Below are 21,406 nucleotides of genomic sequence, written 5' to 3'. Positions count from 1 at the left end.
ATACAAAGTTTAATGCTAAAGAGTGTTATTAGATGAGTGACAAATATTGCTTACAAGAAAATCCTATTTATATGGATGAAATACCATATTCTCCAAAAATTATGATTTAGAAATTTCATATAATGATTTGATATTTTTTAAATATAAAAGTTGATCCACAAGTTTATATTTTGTTAGAATAATCCCACATTTATATATTACCACATTTATATATTGTGTCAAATTAAAACTAGACGAACAAATTGAAACATAGTATTTCTTAATAAATTACCATGTAATTTCGAAACTTAATGAAGGTAATTTAATTCTTTTGGTTAATATAATATACTAATATAATTTTTTACTGGTTGTTGGCATTGTACTCCATAAAGGGTCATTTTAATGATGGTTCAACCTCTTCAGAAGTCGAATAGAGGGACTAAACTTTAGTACTATCTTCAGAAAAGGAAAAAAAAAGTCTTTTACTTTCCTTGAATCATAGAGTACTTACTAACAAAGATGCCTAGCTTTTTGAGCAAGATGGAATGTGGGGATGCCAAGTTTGGTAAAATATTCCATTAAAATAATTTCAGATGCAGGCCTTGGGATGTCAATGTTCAGTTTAGGTATGTCACATAATTACCAATATTTACCCCAATGAAATAACTAGTAAGTAATTGCTGGAAGAGCCAAGCGAGCCGTACTAGCCTAGCAACGTAACATTATATTCAATATGTGTATGGTATTTTTATAGGGTTGTTTATGGCACTTCAACCTCGAATAATTGTGTGTGGTACTAAGATGGCAACAATAGGGATGGCCATAAGATTTATAGGTGGACCTCTAGTAATGTCAGCCGCTTCTATTGCCGTTGGACTTAAAGGAGTTTGACTTCATACCGCAATTGTACAAGTAATTATCAGGTCACTCAAAAAATATTCATAGATAAATATTTAAAAAAAACTTAAGCTTTGTAATTTTGAAGCCAAATAATTACTTATTACAATATATTTAAATATAGCATGACTATCTACGATTAAATTGTGTGTACTCACTATAGAAATTCTACAATTAAGTTTTTTTTCTTGACATAATAATGTAAAAAAAAATTCAATTATTGGTGCACATTAGTTAAACTCATTAACAATATATGTTACTTAATTCTTTCTAAATTGAACATTGATAATAATACCGTTATCAAATTTTAATTCAAACAATCATATGACATAAAAGTTTTGGACATTATATTTACACTTAACTACATGTTTAGTGGTTCAATTCGTGCACCATGATGTTAATTATTGAAGTTTGTAATAACATTTTTCAGAGCATGCATGAACTCAAAGCTTTTAGTTGTAGAGAATTTTCATTTTTTTTCATTTGAAAATGCAATATTTTGGTTTGAAAAAAAAACTTTATTTTATCATATATTATAAGTTTAAATAAATTAAGATAACTATAGGAAATAGAAAATTTAATTTTATACCTAATATTCAGGCAGCTCTTCCCCAAGGAATCGTTCCATTCGTCTTCGCTAGAGAATATGGGTTGCATCCAGACATACTAAGTACTGGGTAAGTTCATCTTAATTACTTTCGATCTCTTAGTTATTGATAAAATTATAAAAGTTTTAATATTATTTGAGTAATGTTTCTAATTTTTTTAATTTTAATAATTTATTTTTTTTTAAATATAGTCGTGGGACCCGGTTTCCGGTCCGGTCCGTTACTGGTCCGGGACGGGTATACATATTTTTTTCCCAAATTATCAGTTCCAGTCCTTCCTGGTTCAGGTACGATTCTGGCCCATCGTGCCCGATTCCGGTCCGTCTCGGTTCAGGTCTCGTTGCCACGCTTAGCTATAAGCATAAAAGTCTTTGAGTCATTTGGCAGAGTCTATAAGAACACTGTTAAATATAGTGTATTAATAATGCTTGTATTAGCAATGTATTTATTTGTTATGCTTGCATTAATTATACGTAGATTATTTTAGTGATTTGTTTGGTTTGATGCATTAGAAATAGCATGCATTGCATGAAAAAAATATTTACAAAAATACCCTCCGCTACTATAGTGGAAAAAAATGTAAAAAAAGGTTTTGAGAAGCAATTGAGTCTTTTATCATGTTAATGCATGCATTAAAATCATTGCGTTGCTAATACCTAGAAATTCATGGTATTAGCAATGCACACCTTAATACACAATAGAGTGTATAACTAATTATACATAGATTGAAAAAGAATATCAAACAGATCTAGTAATACACAAGGCTAATACATATATTATTTTTTCTAATGCACTCTATCAAACGATTAGTTTTCTTATGACAAAATAACTAAGCATCTTTTATAAAAGCTTCAAGACCTTGCATGTCCTTTGCTTTGTCTCTGGTATTGGGGCATTTTTGTAATAACATTAAAATAGATCAGTTTTTTTTTTTTTTTTTTTTTTTTTTTTTTTTTTTTTGACAAAAGTATGTTACAGGCATACAGTTGCTCCCTATAAAAATAATTTGCGTGTCTTGACGAATTTGGCCCTTTTACTACCATCAATTTCCTTTTCCTTGCTTATAGCATATTTTTTCAAGCTTTGTTTTCCCTGATTTTCAATATTTTTATTGAAGTCTGACAAACATATAGGTTCTTCCAAATATAAATACTTATAATTCTTTTAGAACAAGATTACTCATATCAAAATTTTATATTTATCGAATTAATTAGTAGTATTTATATTTTTCGTAATTTGAAATTTAAAAACACTTAAAATATTGACCAAACACAAACTACTAATAAAAGTACTTCTCAAAAATAATTTAGCTAAATACAAACCACTATTCACTAAAGACAAGTTCATTTTTTAGTAGATTAGCCAAAAAGACTATTATTATTAGTAACGAGTAAAAAGTAAAAGGATACATTTTAGTTTTACATCTTTATTACAAATCAATACATCTAAACATTCACTTGCTTGTTAAAAATCCAACTAAATTTCGCCGAACGTGACTCTAATTTTTTGGCTCGATTTTCCAACTTCCTAATCTTACGTGGAAGTCCGCACACAAAATCTTGTGCACGCCTCACCTCCCCTGTCAAGCCTTCAAGCTTTTCCAATTCCCATCTTGTTATGAAAAATTCTAATATTTCAGCATAATCACGAGATGTGTAGACGCCTTGCTTTTGGGAAATGGCAGAAAAGTGCTCAAATATATTCGGATCTTGCCCATCATACATGAGGTGCAATGGCATAGTAATTCTCTTCTTCATCATATTCTCAATGGCTATCATAGTCGTGTTCGGGTCCACTTCTAGCAACTTCTCAATAATTCTTGTGTAGGCATTCTCATGACGCTTTTCATCCGCTGCAATGGTTCCACATATACGTGCTAGCACGGGGTCTCCGCCTTCTATAGCTAGCCTAGCCATATTACCATGCGTTAGAAATGTGGCTCGCTCTTGAAATGATGTGTACACAAAGCCCATGTATGGATTGTTCTCTGCACCGACGTCCTAAGATGCAAACATGATAGACAATTTATATTTATAATATATGTATTTTTCAAAAATTTGCAGGGAATTGCTTTTTATATGATTTTAATACACAAACTTTAATATTGCAAATTCAAAGACTTTCGACTGAATTTGGAATGAGCGGTCTTTGAATTTAAGGGAAAAGGGTATGATATACCCCTCAACTTTGTCATTTGGAGTTGATATGCCCCTCGTTATGAAAGTGGCTCATATATATCCTTACCGTTATACAAACGGCTCACATATACCTCTATCGTTACAAAATAAGCTCACATATACCCTTCATTTAACGGAAGTGAAAAAATTAGTGTTAAATTTATATTATGACTTTTAATTTTCTTTAAAATTATTTAGGGGTATATATGATTCTTCTAGCAAAGTTCAAGGTATATTTTAAACTTTTTCATACATAAATTATTTTTTGACTTCCTTTATTATAATTATTTGAGTTTCTTATTCTTATTTTATTTTTTTCTTTCATTCCTTAGTGTAAAGAAAAAATAATTAAAACTATTTTTTTGTGGCTATATTATTATTTAAAACTATTTTTTTGTCTATATTGTAATTTAAATTTATTTGAAGAAAAAAATTTGGTCATCTATAATAAGTTTTACAAGAATATTAGTGAAACATAAATAAATTTGACCATCAAAATAATATATGTTTGAGGAGGATTAAAATATACTCATATTGGATTATATGTTTTTTTAAAAAATAATAAAAAATTAAACTAAAATTAATTTTTTCATTTTCGTTAGAGGAAAAAGGTCTATGTGAGTCATTTGTATATAAGTAGGGGTATATATGAGCCACTTTCATAACGAAGAGTATATCAGCTCTAAATGACAAAATTGTGAGATATATCAGACCCTTTTCCCTTAAAATTTATTAACACTCCTTATTTAGAGTTAAGTTAATAAAAACACTTTTCATTTTTAGAAATGTGTAGTTTCTTAGATTGAATGGGCAAGCCTACCCCCTTAAGCCAAAGACCCAGCCTTTTGGCGATGGTAATTTCATAGAAATAAATAAAATATACTTAATTAAGTAGTGTGCCTAAACTAAAAACATTAATTACTTTCTTCATTCATTCTTACTTGTCATATTTTGACTTGACATACCCATTAAGAAAATAATTAATGATGTAGGTATTTTACTAAACTATCCCCTATTAAATGATGTCTTGAAAAATACTCCCTCTGTCCCTATTTACTTGTCCATATTTCCTCTTTTAGTTGTCCCTATTTACTTTTCCATTTTGACAAATCAAGAAAGGACAAAAAAAAATTCCTATTATACCCTCATTTAAACTTCTTGAAAATTTCTAAGTTGTAATTCATCATTTTTGGAACCAGACAATACATTTATTATACTTGGAGAGTTACATAATCCTTTAAGTTACCCAAAAAATATTTCGTTAATTTATGAGTAAAAATTTTGAACAATTTTTTTACTAAAAAAAATACATAGAAATAAACTTGAAGTTTCAACTAATACTCCTATCAAAGTAGAAGACTCACTTATATTGATTGAAGATCCAAAAATTATTGAAGTCAAAAATTTATAAAGGAAAGATGAAGATCGAATAGAAGCATTCAATTCGAAGGGAAAAATTAAGCATATTGTAAAAGTGTATGTTGTTTCCCTCCAATTTATTTCACTTGAATTTAAAGAAGTGGCTGTAATTTTGAAGTGAAAAGTTGTCATAAATATAAACTTATGAACTTCCCAGAGCATTGATTAGTTATCTTGAGTAAATTTATTTTGGAATTGTAAATTTGTACTATAATGGTAAAATTGTAACTTCACTATGCTAATCATTGTTGCCTTAATATATGTATCATTTCTAAAGTGGACAACTAAATAAGAACAGACGGAGTAAGTATTTAATGTTGAGGGTAAAACATGGGAAAAAATATTGTTTTTTATTGATATGTCAAAAGTGACAAATAAAAATAAAAATCTATTTTAGAAAAAAGTTTAAGTTTTGTGCACAATTAGTATATATATAAGATTTTCTACACCATTAGGTAATTTTTAAGATAAACATGGTAACTTGATTAAGAGTCTGTTTGGCATTGCTGATGGGAGGCCAAAAATATTTTTTCGATAAAAGCACTTTTTTTTATAAAAAAAAATAGTGTTTGGCAAATTCTCAAAACTGCTTTAAAATGGAAGCAAAAACAGTTTTTTTGATGTTGGGAAGAAGCTAAAAATTTCTCCTTCTTAAAAAAAGTAGAAGCAAAAAATTATTTTCTTGAAGACTAAAATATCCCTCCCATATATATATATTTACCAATATATCCCATATTAATTAATTAACATATATCATAAATTTGCTTAAGTTTCATACAAGAATTTTTTTTTAATTTTTATATAATAATTTTTTTATTTTATTTTTATATACTATTATTATTATTATTATTATTATTATTATTATTATTATTATTATTTTATATTGAGAAAATACATAATTACCCATTCAACTATAACCTTTTTTAAAAAAAGACACTCAAACTATGAAAAGGTCCTGGTACCCCATTATTCTTGTTCAAAGTGAATTTATTACCTCCTTTTGATCCTACGTGGCACATAGAGTGTATTTCACTCGCCACTAGCGAGTGAGATAAGCAAAAAAATATTATTTTATTTAATTAAAAATATTAGTTTCTTTTTACTCTATTTATTTTATCATATTTTTTCAATTATTCTTATCGTTTTATCTTCTTCACCCAGTAGACTGAGGTAACCAAGGGGACTTCTGAGGGAGACCGAAATTAGTGAGATTATTGAAAAGACAAAGAGATGAAAGCGGAGTGAGGTGACAGAGAAAGATCAAAAAAGGCCAATAAGAATAGCGCCGGAGAAATTGGAGGCTACGATGGAGGCAGAATCGTTGGGTATCTTTGAGTCAGAGAGAGTATTTGAGTTAGGGAGAGAGTTTCATTCTCTGCAACACATTTTGATTTTGTGTAAAAATAAAAAGGCAAAGTACATAAAAAAAAATATATATATATTAATCATGGAGAAAAGAGAAAAAAAAAATTGCTTCTACAATGCCATTGAGTTGATAGTTTTTTTTTAAAAAAAAATTAATTTTGATTGGATGATAGAAAATTAAATGATTGAAATGGTGTTGTAGCAGTGGTGCCGGCGGCAGCGAAGAGGAGAAACAGGTTGGATTTACAGTCGTCCAACATACTTTTGAAGAAGAGGAGGGAATTTTTGTTTTAAAAAAATAAATAAGAAACAAATGAAAATAAAAATTAAAAATAACTGATACGTGGTAGGTAATAGTTGGTGCGTGTATTCACTTTCTTTCTTATAGGTGAGATTAACTGAAAAATGTGATACTTTTACCACTTTTAAATTAGTTAAGTTTGAGTGTCTTATTAAAAGAAGTGTTATAGTTGAATGGGGTAATGATGTATTTTCTCTTTTATATTTTATATATTATTTTACGTCTTATTTTACAGAATCAAAAATAAATGTAACATCATTTTTGTAGGATTAAAAATATGAAGAATTTTATTTATTTTTGTTGTGAATTTTTTGTATATAGTGGTTTAATTTGTGGTATAGTTTTTAAATTTATTTTTCTTGATATTTTGAATTATATTTAAGTCATTATGTTAATATTTAATTAATTTATGTATAATATTGATTGAAAATTTGAATATGCATATTTTCATTAAAAAAATTCTAATAGTCAAACACGATTTGCTTATCAAAAGAACTTTTCAAATGAATTAACCAAATACAAATTATTATTTTTCAAAAGCACTTTTTTAAAAAGCTATTTAAAAAAAGTGCTTCTAAAAATAAGTAATTTTTAGCAGCAATGCCAAACATGCTCTAAGTAATTAATAAAATATCTTTTTGAATACAATTATAATTACGGTAAAATATAGCAAGGGAAAGTTGAGTCCTCTTTCTTCTCTAACCAAAATTAATTCATAGTTGTCTTCTTAATTAACCAAGTTTATTTGGTTTTCTAAATCTGATTTTTTTTTGTTCTATCTCTTTATCTTCTTGTTCTATTTTTTTTTAGTTTTGCATCTTCGTTGTATTGATCTTTCAATTATTTTCAGTAAAAAACATGTTTTCTTGTTTGTGAATTTTCTCAGGGATAGTAATTATATTTGTATTAGTGATTATATTGTTATCAACTTTTTTATCTTTAGGATATTTGGGATATCGTAATATTGCATATCATAATAATAAGTTGCTACTTTTTTTAATTCTTCTTCTTGTGTGTACAGATAATGACTTTGTCAAAATTTCAAAAGAAAAAACAATGACAATTAAGAAATTATTTGTGGCATTGAAAATTACTTCTGATGAAAAAAAAAATCAAATGTAGAAAACAAATAAACTTGATTAATTAAGAAGATAAATATGAATTAATTTTGGTTGGAGTAGAAAAGAGGACTCAATTTTCATTTACTATATTTTACTGTAATTATAATTATATTAAAAAAGATATTTTATTAATTACTTAATTAAGTTACCATGTTTATCTTAAAAATTACCTAATGGTGTAGAAAATCTTATACATTGACCGTCCACAAATCTTAAACTCTTTAGAAATAGAGATTAACATAGAGATCGATTAACTTACCTGATGGTGTAAAAAACTTTACACAGTAGTCAGTGCACACAAGTTAATCTCTTAGAAATAAATGACATGTAAAATTGAACGGATGGATTATTATTTTGGAACAAAAGGGTAGTAAATTAAATATTTAATGAATGTTCGTTACTTCTTTTAGGAGTAGTGCAATATATTTGGTGGTTTCATTCAACTTATTTATTGCATTATTTAGGTTATATGATGTTAAATATAGGTCTATCTTAAATAAATAATTTTATAAAAATGTTCAGAGCAACACTTACAATTCCAGCTCCAATAGAGTATTGTAGTGTTTTCTCGACCATCAACATATCCACTCTCCCTGAAAGATAAAGATAAGTTCGTAGCAGATCACCATGTCGATTCTCCTCAGCGGACCATGCCCGAGTCCAAATTGCCCATGGACACGGGCTGGATCCAGTCTCATCGCGTACTCCATCAAATGTATTAATCGCGGTCTGATAGGTAGGCAAAGCATCCTCAGTTAGCATATTACCCACAAGCATAACAAAGTACTCATCCGAAAGCCCTAAAACTCGTTGCCTTAGGGCCCGAACCTCTTCTTCGAATTGTTCGGGCCCTTGAGATGGGTCAGGAAGAAACTCAATGGGCTGCCAACATTTCTCTACAGGCATGCGGAGTGGGAGGACATTTTTTGAGACCCAAGATTCTAATGACTTAAAAATTTCCAATTTTTCTGGTGGCATTGAGTGAGTAACCTGGTGGCGAGATGCGGATGAAGCCACTGCGTAGAGCGGAGATAACCTCCACGATGAGGTGGTTTTGCGACGGAGCATGGTGGTTGTAGGGGGAGGTGAGGCCCATACGATCGATGGAATGTTGAATTGGGAGAAACTTGTAGTCTGCATGACTAATACAAAGTTTAATTAAAGAATGACCAATATTGTTTACAAGGAAATATTATTTATATTAGATGAGTGGCCAAAATTATTTACAATGAAATCTTATTTATATGGATATAAGTTTGTTTAGCCACTAGCTAACCTAAGTCCTAATTCATAAATGGCACACAGAAAAAAAAAGTTTAGCTACTTTATAGTTTCTATGATTTTTTTATTTTGAGGATGTGATGCTCTAATGCTTTCGTACAAGCTTCAATTATCCTTTTTTCATTTATTAGTTGTTCATGTACATGGTTTTCTCTTTTTTTCTTTTGTTTCTTATCTTTTAAATGTTTGACACTATCTCTTCTTAAAATTTAAGATAGGACAAGTTCTTTTCTAAATATTAGCTTTGCCGTCATGATCATTTATGTGTAAAATGTGACAAGAGCCCAATAAGCAACTGTCAGAGAGATAATTAAAATTGCACTTTTTCTAGTTTCAATCAGGAAGATATAAAGAGTGTTTGGATTGACTTAAAAGTTGGTCAAATTTATTTTTAAGTCAGTTTTGACTTCTAGAAGTGTTCAGCAAATATACAAAATAACTTGAAATAAGACAAAAATGACTCAAAATAAATGAGGAAGTGTTTAGCAAGGTCAAAAATGACCTAAAATAAGTTTAAATGGCTTAAAATAAGTCAAAAACCAAAAGTAGGTCTCCCCCTACTTTGTATTTTATTGACTTAAAAGTCATTTCAGTTTGACTTTTTATTTTTGACTTAAAAACTATTTTTAAGTCAATTCAAACGGACTCATAATCAGATGGAAGATGATAAAGATAAAATAATTGTTTATTTTAATTAATAGCTTCTTGATGTGATATTATTATGAAAGTCATTATCCAAAATGAAATTACTTTTAATATCTTGATAAATTCTTAAATGTTAAGAACTAGGAGTAGTAAAGAGCTAGAAAACCAATATATTCATATGCTCTAGGTTCACTTTTACTTGTCACATTTGGAATTAACTGTAACACCTCAAAAAAATTTAAGTTAAGATCTGAACCATTCTTCTTTTGCATATAAGGTCGTATTGGGTATTCTTAAATTTCTCTTAGGTGTTAATGTCAATTATTTAGTGAGGGAGATATGAATTAAGGTCACTAGAATCCCCTAATACAAAGTTGAGTTGAAAGCTTCCTCACCAATTAAGTTTTGATACAAGATTCTACTTAGGTCAACTTCAAATAATTATATTGCTCAGCACATAATGATTTTGGTGGCCCATTACCTATAAAATTGAAGTTTTATTAGTCATCTTTCCAACGCCACCAAGTTTGCCTCATTTTGAGTCCAGAGTAAAATGTTATGACTGTTTTACCAGAGACTACTACTGTAACGTCCCATTTGGTCGTTTTAGGTACTAGAGCTTTTTATTTCATAAAATCTTTCCGGTAGATTTTAAATAAGTATTTTGGACTATTCGTAACTATATTTATGAATTTAGTGGGATCGATAGTTTTAATAATTACTTTAGTTGGTGGTTAAAGAAGATAACATTAAAATTTATAGTGGGCTATTTTCACACTTTTATAATTGTTCTTATATAATAATTAGGGAGTAAATATTTTGTAGAAAGAATAAGGGTTTAGGCGAGGAATCATACCTGCAGCAATCACGAAGCGGTTGTTCCATCAGGTAATCAAGCTTAAAGTTGTGTATTTGATATATTGATAGGGATCGTATTATTGTTATTATTATTATAATATTGGGGTAATAAGATGAAAGCCTAGTACTAGGCGTGTATGTTACTGTCGATGCAATTCGTTGCTGTGATGAAATTCATGTGAATTCGTGTAGATATTCGGGCCATATTTTAATTAATGTGTCATAATGTTGGTTGTAAAGAGAATAAAAAGGGTTGAATAAGAAAAGTTGGAAACAAGTCAGTGGTAAGGTAAGGAAATTGGAAAATGGGTAAAGAATCGGATGGCTCTCATGCCGCCAATCATTAGACAATGATTGCCCTGTCATTGGATAATGATTTAGGTTAATAACTAGGGTGGATTAACGCCTACATTGGAAGCATTGGAATATGTTAGTTTGTCAACTGTTCGATGTTCGTCCTTAGATAATTTATTTAGTTATCACATTATAATTTAAGTTTTAAATTATGGAAATAGATAATTAAATATTAGGTGTATTGTATAATTCGAATACCATTAAAGTTAGGCTAATTGAAGGAATTGAGGTTTATCCTTAGGCTTGAACTTAGGAAAATTGATTATAGAATTGGGTGAATTTTCGGGTCTAGGCAAGACATATAGTAACATGGGTGTCTATAGACTCATCTACTTATGAATTATGCATGTTTAATAGACTGTAAACGTTTGGAGGCATTGAGGAAAGGAAAAGCTTTGGAAAAGTAGCTTGCTTGACTTCGGTTCTTCAGTGGAGGTAGGTTATGGTTTATTCTATGTGATAGATAGACTCTTAATAGTGATTGATATGCATTGAGTGATATTGTGAAGTTCTCTATGTACTTGAATGTCTGGTTGTGTAGTTTGTGATTGGTCTGAAACCCTGAGACCGTGAGATTTATAATTTGAAACCCTTTTTATCAAAGTGATGCCTGAATAAAGAAGGCTTGATGAACTATTGTAAATGAAGTGAAAAATGGTGATAATAAATGATAAATTAACAATATTATTGGATCGGGTGCCACGTTCCGGCATGGTATTATTGGATCGGGGTGTCACGTTCCGACACGGTATTATTTGATCGGGGTGTCCCATTCCGACACGATATTATTGGATCGGGGTGTCACGTTCAGACATCATATTATTGGATCGGGGTGTCACGTTCCGACACGGTATTATTGGATCAGAGTGTCACGTTCTGACACGGTAACATTAAAGAGGAAAACATATTGAATTAACTGAACTCAATCTCAAAGAACCCATTTCCCAAACGAGCATGGTGTGGAGGCATGAGTCCTAGTGTGTGTGCTTGATATTGTGATTGATTACGTACTTGCTTCAGTTGTCACTTGTTCATGTTGTTTGTTATTTATCGCCCGCTAAGTGTTATAGTTGATTTTATATATGCTATTACTTTATGCATATTAGTTACTATTTTGAGTCAGCCAACGATATCTATTCAGTACAAGTTGCCCTGTACTGAGCCCTACTTGTGTTTTTCTTTGTTTTTCTTTGTTTTTCGTTTGTGGAGTGCAACGAGTGTACCAACGACTTCGACTTGCCCTCAGCTCTAGCCAGTCTCCAGCATATCATGTTCCAGGGTGAGCTATTTATTCAAGCCGTGTTGGATTCTCTTGGTCATTGCATGATGTCCTTAGTTTTCAGACATAAACTATTTTATTCTTTTATTTTGGTGTCTTTAATACTCTTAGACTTAATATTTTAAGATTAGATATCCTTGATGTGATGACTTTTAGGTTTTGGGAATGACATAAAGTAGACTTTAATGGATTTGTGTTTCTTACACTGATAAGATTTAAGCTTCCGCATTATGATTAGTATTTTGTAAGTTGAATGATAAATATAAGTTGGAGTTGAATTCATTGGTTCGGCCACCTAGGAGGTTAAGTGTGAGTGCCACTCATGACTCAGTTTGGATCGTGACAATTATAATAGAGTATTTTGAGTGAGTGACCTAAGAATCACTTCTATTAGTCATAGAAAGAGTTACACCCTACATCTTAATTCAGTCAGTGAAACTGTATGTTTAGAATTCTATCCCCAATTTTCTCTAAATCTGAATTCAGTTGTGTTTCTTATTGTGAGTTTCAATTTCTTAACCGTTGATATTTTTATTTTTGTTATGCATATTGAATTCTAAATTGTTGTTCATGCTTCATATCACATGAACCCTATTTTTTTATAAAGATTAATATATGAGATTTCTTATAAACGATTTTGAACTTAAAAGGTGAGTTTGAAAGTATACATTTTAAATGCATGTTTTGAAATGAATTTTTAAAGAAAATGATATGAATGGTTTCATATGTACTATTTGACAGTTCAGAAAGAGAAAAAGTATAATTGCTTTTCTGAAAAATACTTCAATAAAGAAAAGTGAAAGTAATGTAAAGTAAGTTCTCTCAGAGGACTATTGAGCATATTGATATTAATCATTCTTGGAGTAGTATCGAACATCAATTTGGGTAAGAGTCTATTTTTAACTCGGAACCCCACAAAACTACCTAGCCAGCATAAGATAAGAGCGAATCGACTTTCGGACAACTCCTCTCTGCCTTAAGAAGACTTATTGGATGGCTCTATAGTTATAGTTAGCATCTTATACCCCGGTAAAGTATAGGATGACCCTTTTTAACGTAGGTGAAGCATTGTATCATCGCTAGGCTTATAGTGATGATTGTCGATTAGAGAAACTCCCCAACAGAGTAAAGTATATTATTTTCATATTGTTTTTACTGCAGATCTTATTGTAAAGCTTAAATGGTTTTCACTTCATATTCATATATTGATTCAGTTGAGTTGCTTTCAACCCTTCAGTTCAATAATTTATTTTATTCACCCCTATTACATACTCATATATCCAATGTACTTAGGATCATCAACATGCATTCCATTAAGATCACATCATGCACTTGTCAACTTTTGCTGAGACCTCTTTGCTTTTGGAGGACTTTAGTTTATTGTTTGGTTTTAGTGTTTCGTGGGTCTTGTCCCATCACCTATCTTTAGACAGTAGAGGTTCCATAGACAGGCAAAGTTAGTTAGTTTTTAGTACTTTCTCAGATGTTTTGCTAAACGTTTAACTATTATATTAAGTATTTTCAAACATGGAATAGTCAAATGACCCCCCTGCCTGTTACCGAATTTTCAATTACACACTTTTATTTCACGGAACCATATTACCTCCCTGGATTACTTTAAAATAGTATAAATAACTCCTTAAGTGTTGAGTTGGCATAGAGAGTGTATTTCACTCTCTTTGAGAGCGTGAATTATTGCCTTTTTTTTTTAACTTGCATTTTTTCTCCTCTTTCTTTCTTCTTATTTAGCTATACAATTATACCTTCTTCACCATTATTATTGTTGAAGCTTCATCAATGGATATTTGGTATAAAAATTATCAACAATTAATGCATGTTATGAATAAATAATTTTTCAATAGACTTATTCAGAACATATCCAACAAATTAAGTTTATTTTAAAAAATATACCCATTAATTGATTTTTAAAAAGTCAATGCGAAGAAATAATTTCACCATGTCAAATCTAAATAAATTAACATTAGGTTAAAAGGTTAAAACTGTCACCATATTCTCCACCTTCTTAGACATGGTCTCGTGTTTGTCGTGGAATTGATATTTCCTACTTGAAAGGGGAGAGTTTAGAATTTTAAAGAAGTCAATTAAAAATATATTTTAAAACATAATTTGTCAGAAAATAAAGACATTATATATGACTGTGGATGAAGATTTTATGGGCAAACGTGCCTAGAAGTATTTTTAGACAAACGTTTGGTCTAGTCAACGTCTAGGTGTGTTTCATTAACCGTGAATGATAGTTCAAGTAGAAAACTCATACTTTTAATAATTCAAGTAGAAAATTCAATAAAGTGAAGTAATTTTATGTATGTTTTTAACCCTTTAACCGTTGAAGTAAATATAAATTAATTTAGACAAAACTATTTTCTGTGTTTCCTTTTTATTTTTTCTTTCCTTCTCTTTTCAGTACGTAACTTTAAGAAGTATAGCGTTTAGACCCCTTCATTTAGATGGGGTAATTACTACTACTTGTAAGAGAATACATTAAATTTTGACGTGGTTTACGCTTAACCCACATGTTTCCTCTATATAATTTTCAAGCTATGACATTAATGTTAACGGCATCCTTTGACAAATGAAGCCAATTGATAGGGTCGTAAATAAAATGGTCCACAATCAATATAATCTATTTTTATTCACTACATTAAAAAAAATTATCCTTAGCGTTAATTAATTAATGGCAATTGCTCAATTGCCGTTAAATATGTATTTTTAGAGGCAATTAGTGTCACGACCCAGACCGTCGTAATTGGCACCCACACTAACAATCTGGTGGGAGAACCACTACTACAACCCAAATCAAGCAACTAACCAAAACTAAGACATTTAAGTTACGGAAGCAAGTTAAAGGCTAAAAGAGAAATAGGGAGTTCCCATAAACTCCAACAAAAGTCTAACAACTAAACAAATGCGGAAATACTACCTAGAAACTGAAAATCAATGTACCAAAACTACTAACAATGACCAAGTATAAATAAAAAATGGGTACAACCCAACTAACATAAGAAGCATCTAAAGAACTGTAAGTCCGAAATGTAGACATAGACAGAAAGATAACTCATGGTAGCTCGAAAAAATTGGTTCACCCTTGAATTCGAGATGATCACTAATCTTCTAAGCGAGGTTTGTCAATAGCCGCTTGAAGATGCCCTGTACTCAACAAAAATAAGAGCAAGTGCAGTATCAGTACACAACCACAGTGTACTGGTAGGATCACACGGCTATCCCACTATGCAACATAAGCAAGTCAAGACAACATTATAACCACATGCATATATATCAACACATACAATATTGTAACATCCGGCAATGTGAAATAATTGAAGAGGCTTAGAAATGGGAAATTTTCATTTTTGGAAAGAATTTAAAATTTTGGAAATTTGGCCAAGTATGGGAAAAAGTGAGTTTTAGGCCAACTTTGAGTAGTCATAACTCCTAGCTCAAGATGAGTTAGGAGTAGTTCCAGTTATTTTTGCGAAGCTCATGGAATGATCTTTCCAACGACGCTGAGTTTGCTCAATTCCGAGTTCGTATGAGCGAGTTATACCCTTTGAAAGTTGGGCAGTTGGCAGGGAATCCGTTCGGAAATTTTAAGGGCATTTTGGTCTTTTCCCTAGCCATTTCTTTTGGGATTATATTGTTGTGTTAGGCTGATATTTGGATCATTTTGTCCCATTTTAAAAGAGAAAAGAGTTGGGGTTCTTGAGTGAAGAAGAGAAGAAGAAAGAGAAGAAGAAGAAGAGAAGAAAGAAGAGATCAATAAGTTTCCGTCAAAGATCATCGTGGATATCGTCGGGGGTGATCCCTATCAAGGTATGTGAGTTATTAGTATGGGTTGATCTTTTCCCCCCACACACCAAACTCATTATTATTGAGAAAGATTGGATATGTTGTTGAAGTTGTTGGGTTGTGTTGTTGATGTTGTTGATTGTGTTGTTGAAGTTGTTGTTGGTTGTGGGACATGATTTGGTTGTGTGTTTGAGTTGAATCTCTTGTATATTGAGGGGTTTTATGATCCTTAATGTTTGGGGTTGAATCCATTGAGGTTAGAGAGGTTTAGAGTTGGAGAAAAGAGGAAGAAAAGTCGAGTTTTCTGGGGAAGGGTTTGGCGCGTCACGCCTGCCAGCACGCCCCAAAGGGGACTCTGAGGTCCAGCCCTTGGGGTGGCGCGCCTCTCAGAGCGCCAGAAGGTGCTTTCTGAGCTTCAAGGGCTGGCGCTCCGCGCCTTGCAGAGCGCCAAGGACACCAAGTTCCCCCTCTCTTTCCACACTTTCTCATGCATGTTCCTAGGTATTGTACCTATGTTTCCTAGTTGTTTCCAACACTCCAAAGTGTTTCTAAACATCCCAAACTCATCTAAATACGTGTGATCATGTACCTTGAATCCATAGTTCAATCCGAGGCAAGTCAGGATTGAAGTCAAAGTGAAGTTAGAGTCAAGTCAAGTAAAGTTAAGTAGTAAGTCCAAGCAAGTCCTCCAAGCTTTTCAAGAGTCGTTATTGAACGTTTTAACTTCGTTTCAAGTTTCAAAGTCAATCAAGAGTGTTGAGTTCCAAGTCAAGAAAAGAGTCTCGAGTTTCAAGTTAAATCAAGAGCAAAAAGTTGAGTAAATTTCTCAAAAACTATTAGGGAACTAAGTATTCCCAAAGAGGTTTATAAATGTTTTACATTTGAGTAAGAGAGGAACCATGTTTTCCAAAAGAGCCTTTGGGCTAAGTTTTGAGTAATTATCTCAATTAAATAAAGATGTGTTTAAAAGAAACTTATGAGCCAAAGTATTTTTGGGAGTAGTATTGAGCACCGAGTTGGGGACACGAGTTCATATTAACTCAACTCTCCCTAAGAACCATGCGCCAACGTGGGACTTGACGTATCACTCTTTTTAGATGATCACGTAAGATTAGTCTAGTGGATCCACTAAGCAAAAGTAAGGTCATATATCACGGCAAGGTATAGGATGGTCCTTGGGCAACGTGAGGTAAAACGTTGTACCACCACTAGGGCTCATAGTGGTGGTTGTCGGTTAAAGAATCTCCCATTAAATTTATATTACTTTTATATAAATAAAGTTTAGTTGTTATTGTTTTAATCATTAACGAATTAAGTTGTTTGAAATGTTTTAAAAGCTTTTTATATCGCATGTATCTTATTGCCTTGTATATTTATTTAGTTCAGTTAAGTTATTCTTGAGTCGTACAGGGCCAAGGTAAGTGTTCTCTTGTATTCCTTTCCAGCTTAAGTCGTAGTTTAGCTTTTCAGCTCGCATACTCGTACATTCCATGTGCTGATGCCAGTTGGCCTACATCTTATTATGATGCAGATACAGGTATCCCGGATCAACATCCAGGACGTCGTTGATCTAGCTGAGCACTCCAGAGTCAGTGGTAAGCCTCCTTGCATTCCGGAGGACCCAATTATATTGTGTAGTTAGTTTTGTTCTATTAGGATGTTGCGGGGTCTGTCCCAACATCCATCTCAGTATATTAGAGGCTTCATAGACAGTCAGTCAGTTAGTTTTGAGTCTCTCTTCTGTGTATATATGTAAATATCCTATTTTGATACTCGAGTTGCCCTTGTGGCCAGATGTTATAAGTTAAGTTGTTTTGAAACCTTGTGTTTGCCTTGAGTTTGCTGTTGAGTTAAGTTTCTATTGAGTTAAGAAAGTCAGGCCAAGGGTTTGCTTGGGGCCAGAAATGGTCTACGGGTGCCGGTCCCGCCCAGGGTGTAGGCTCGGGGCGTGACAAATATTATCAACATTTTCGAACAACGAACAACTTCACATTTATATCAAATCATTAGTCCTCTCATGGAACCCAAACCCAAATAGTTAGCATACTGGAACGTGGTATCCGATCCCATAATTATGCCGGAACGTGGCAACCGATCCCAAAGTTATGCCGGAACGTGACAACCGATCCACTCAACACATCACAATCACAATCACAAGTAAATCATCAAGATCATACATTTAAATCATGAATTCATGGCAATCATCATTCATCTATCTCATTTACAACAAGTGTAATCAACATTGGAACATTTATACATATACAAGTATCATAATGAAGCAAAAACAAACATACATCACACAATCATAGAATCACAACCATCACCTACCTCGAAACAAGCTTGAAACCCTAAGAAACTTGATTCTTCCCTTTCCAGATTTGTTCCACTTGTTCTTGGTCTACAAACAATCAATATAATACGGGAATCAATAAGAAATCACTAATTACCCGAATTACTAACAATTTTATGAACCCTTGATCAAACCCATTATCCCAATTATCCAATTTAGGGTTGTTTCCACCATAGAATCTATAATAAAACCCTCCCCCATCAATATTCACCCATTTTATTACCTTCTACGGATCGAAAAACGGATTTGGGGAGTGAAAAGCTTACATTTAGCCTCAAGAATGGTGAAAAACGAGTAGGATGTCGATTTACCGTTGCTTAATTACTAGAATATGTTTTAGTCTCATTTTGGGAACTTGAAGTGTTGTGAAAATTGCCAACTTGCTTAGCATAAATTCTTATCGTAATTTAAGGATTTGTGATGGGGTGTTTAGGTAATATCCTAATTAAAATTTTGTTTAACTTTAAAAGGAAGGTAAGGGATATACGTATAGATATATATGTATGCTTTTTGGGCAGCCAACATTTTGTTGGGCAGCCCCTTTTGGTGACTTTTGTTTAAGTGATAAGTATCACCTTTGGAAGATATATTTTTCCAACCCCTATAATTAATTTCGTTTTTCCTCAAGTCTAAAAACATTAGAACCTTAGCTTAACAGATTGTTCTTCAAAATCACAAGAGAAAACTTGGCCCTTTTGGTTGGAATTCAAGAACACACACTTCTTGTTGGTAAGTGTTGAAATCTGTTGCTGAACTGGGCAGTGTTTAGTATTATATGCATAACTCTCGTTCTAGAGCTTAGTTTATAGTGAGTAAATATGATTTGGAAAGCTAATTGATAGACCTACAACTCTTATGTTTATGTCAAACTCTGATTCAGCTGTTATAGACTCGAAATATGGGACGCAACATAGGACAAGTTCTGTCCAGATTTTAGAATTTCAAATTCTGTATGAACAGCTGTTAGTGTTTTGACTATATCTTGTTGTACAAAATACCTTTTGCGGTGATTCTTGTTTGTTTGCAACCCTAAGAGATGTATCTACATATTTCATGAAGGGTATAAAGTCTAGTTTTGCTGTTTTCCGTTTCAAATCTAAGTTGCGACATGAGGTACTAGGCTGGCCAGAATCACTGTTTTGGAGCATTGTTGTGTTTGTGCAGGCTAATTTTACTTGTGATGATAATCCCGTTTTACATCAATATTATTGAGCTGCTAGGGATTAAATAAGTTGTTTAATTGTATTTTAAAGGTTGTATATACTCGTGAACAAGTTGAGGACCTTGATACATTGGTTGGACTGTTTCTTTGCTAAAGCACTGAGGTTTGTGTATAAACTTGTACTTGCACTCTTTTAACCTCTAGTATATTTGAAATTGGATCTTGGTACCTTGGCTACCTCTTGTCACTTTGCATTGTGTGTGTTGGTATCCTTTGAGAAGTTAAAGATGCTTGTGTACCTCGCCCACTTGTACGGATTGTTTGATCACTTGGCACTCTTGTTGGGACCTCGTCCTTCTTGTGGCTGTGACTTTGTCACTCTTGGCATGCCTCTTGATTCGGATCATTTGCCATCTTGACTCTGGATTTTTAGTTCGTCTTAAGTATGGATGTTGTCCATTTTAAGTACGAATTAGAAAACCATTTTTAATATGGTTCTTGGTTCTCTTGATTATTGGGCTTTGACCCTTCTTGATATAGGGCGTCGACCCTTCTTGATACTTGGTTGTGCTTGGTGTGAAGATATGATGTACATATTGGGCGAACCTTGTTGTTGAATCTCTTGGAAAATGATGCTATGAACGTTCTTGACATTTGGATCTTTAAATATCGAACTTGATACTCTTTATATATTGTTTACTTGATTTATTAATTATGTTCAATTATGTTGCTTATGACTTGAGAAGGTTTATTTTGTGAATCGGATGGCTCCAAAACTATAGTTTTGCACCACTAAGCTATATGCTTAGCGATAGTTGTTTCTATCGTAGGGAATGAGCGAGTGGATGCGTGAAGTTGGCCATTGGAGAGGGAGCTTTTGAGAGCCTTAAGGAAGATCACATTTGCATTTAGGCATCTATATTTTGTATAAACCTTGGGACTTGTACATGATCTTTTTGTTGTATATTTACTGATCGTGTCACCATGGGTTGTAAATTAAGTATGGCTATGTGTTTTGTTCTTTTGGGGCGTGAAAGCCCAAGTCTTGTAATATATTAAATTTACCACTAATTTTGAATGATGGTATGAAGTATGAATCACCTAGTTGAGTACTCGAAAGTTAGATATATATATATATTTTTTAATGTGAGGACAATACATATATATGCATAAAAATCTCATAATTTATTGGCTGGTTTTGAATATTTGTGTGAAGCATGAACGGGCTGATTTCGGTACTTCGAAATGGGTAATATTCATATTATTTCATTCTTAAGTGTGAAGATAATATATGCATGAAAAGCTCATCGGTTATTTGCTTAAATTATTTTTGGGAGGGTTTTTCCGTCATAAGTTGAAACCCCGTGCCATATCAATTTTGACATCACATAAATGTTTAAATGTACAAGATGCACATCCTTATCTAATTTTTCCCTTTATGAACCTAATCCCTCTATTAAACTACAATCAGTATGGCCATAGTAAATCTCTTTTAAGTTTTCTTGCTTAGGTGGTAGTATCCTTTCGAAAGGGTCGTTACATGGATAATTTCTCTCATACACCTTCAATTGGCGCGACGCATAGGCTATAACATTTTTATACTGCATTAACACAACGCCCAACCCAGAATGGGAAACATCATAATAAACAATAAAATCCTTACCCTCAATCGGTAATGCTAGAATAGGTGCGGGGTCAAAAGAGTCTTGAGCTTTTGAAAGCTCTCCTCAATTTTTTCAATCCATTCAAATGGTATCTCATTTTTTATAAAATTAGTCAAGTGAGTGGCAATAAAAGCAAATT

The 21,406-nt window shown here is 32.2% G+C and overlaps 1 protein-coding gene across 1 annotated transcript; it reads right to left on the bottom strand.

The window, feature by feature from the left end:
• Positions 1 to 2,830: 2,830 nt before the first annotated feature.
• On the bottom strand, positions 2,831 to 9,038 carry LOC125872711 (stearoyl-[acyl-carrier-protein] 9-desaturase 6, chloroplastic-like). The gene is made up of 2 exons (XM_049553480.1): positions 8,402 to 9,038; positions 2,831 to 3,484 (listed from the first exon to the last, which is right to left on the bottom strand). Exons 1-2 carry the CDS (start codon positions 9,005 to 9,007, stop codon positions 2,930 to 2,932), a joined length of 1,161 nt encoding a protein of 386 aa, XP_049409437.1. The 5' UTR covers positions 9,008 to 9,038; the 3' UTR covers positions 2,831 to 2,929.
• Between the last annotated feature and the right edge of the window lie 12,368 nt (positions 9,039 to 21,406).

Source organism: Solanum stenotomum, chromosome 8, assembly GCF_019186545.1.
Source record: "Solanum stenotomum isolate F172 chromosome 8, ASM1918654v1, whole genome shotgun sequence".
NCBI lineage: Eukaryota > Viridiplantae > Streptophyta > Magnoliopsida > Solanales > Solanaceae > Solanum > Solanum stenotomum.
This window is presented reverse-complemented; position numbering and strand designations above follow the sequence as displayed.

Excerpts from the sequence above, each read along its gene's own strand:
- LOC125872711 (XM_049553480.1), bottom strand. The coding sequence starts at position 9,007 with ATGCAGACTACAAGTTTCTCCCAATTCAACATTCCATCGATCGTATGG. Across the intron at positions 3,485-8,401 it reads ACTCTATTGGAGCTGGAATT|GACGTCGGTGCAGAGAACAA; the intron begins GTAAGTGTTGCT and ends TTTGCATCTTAG.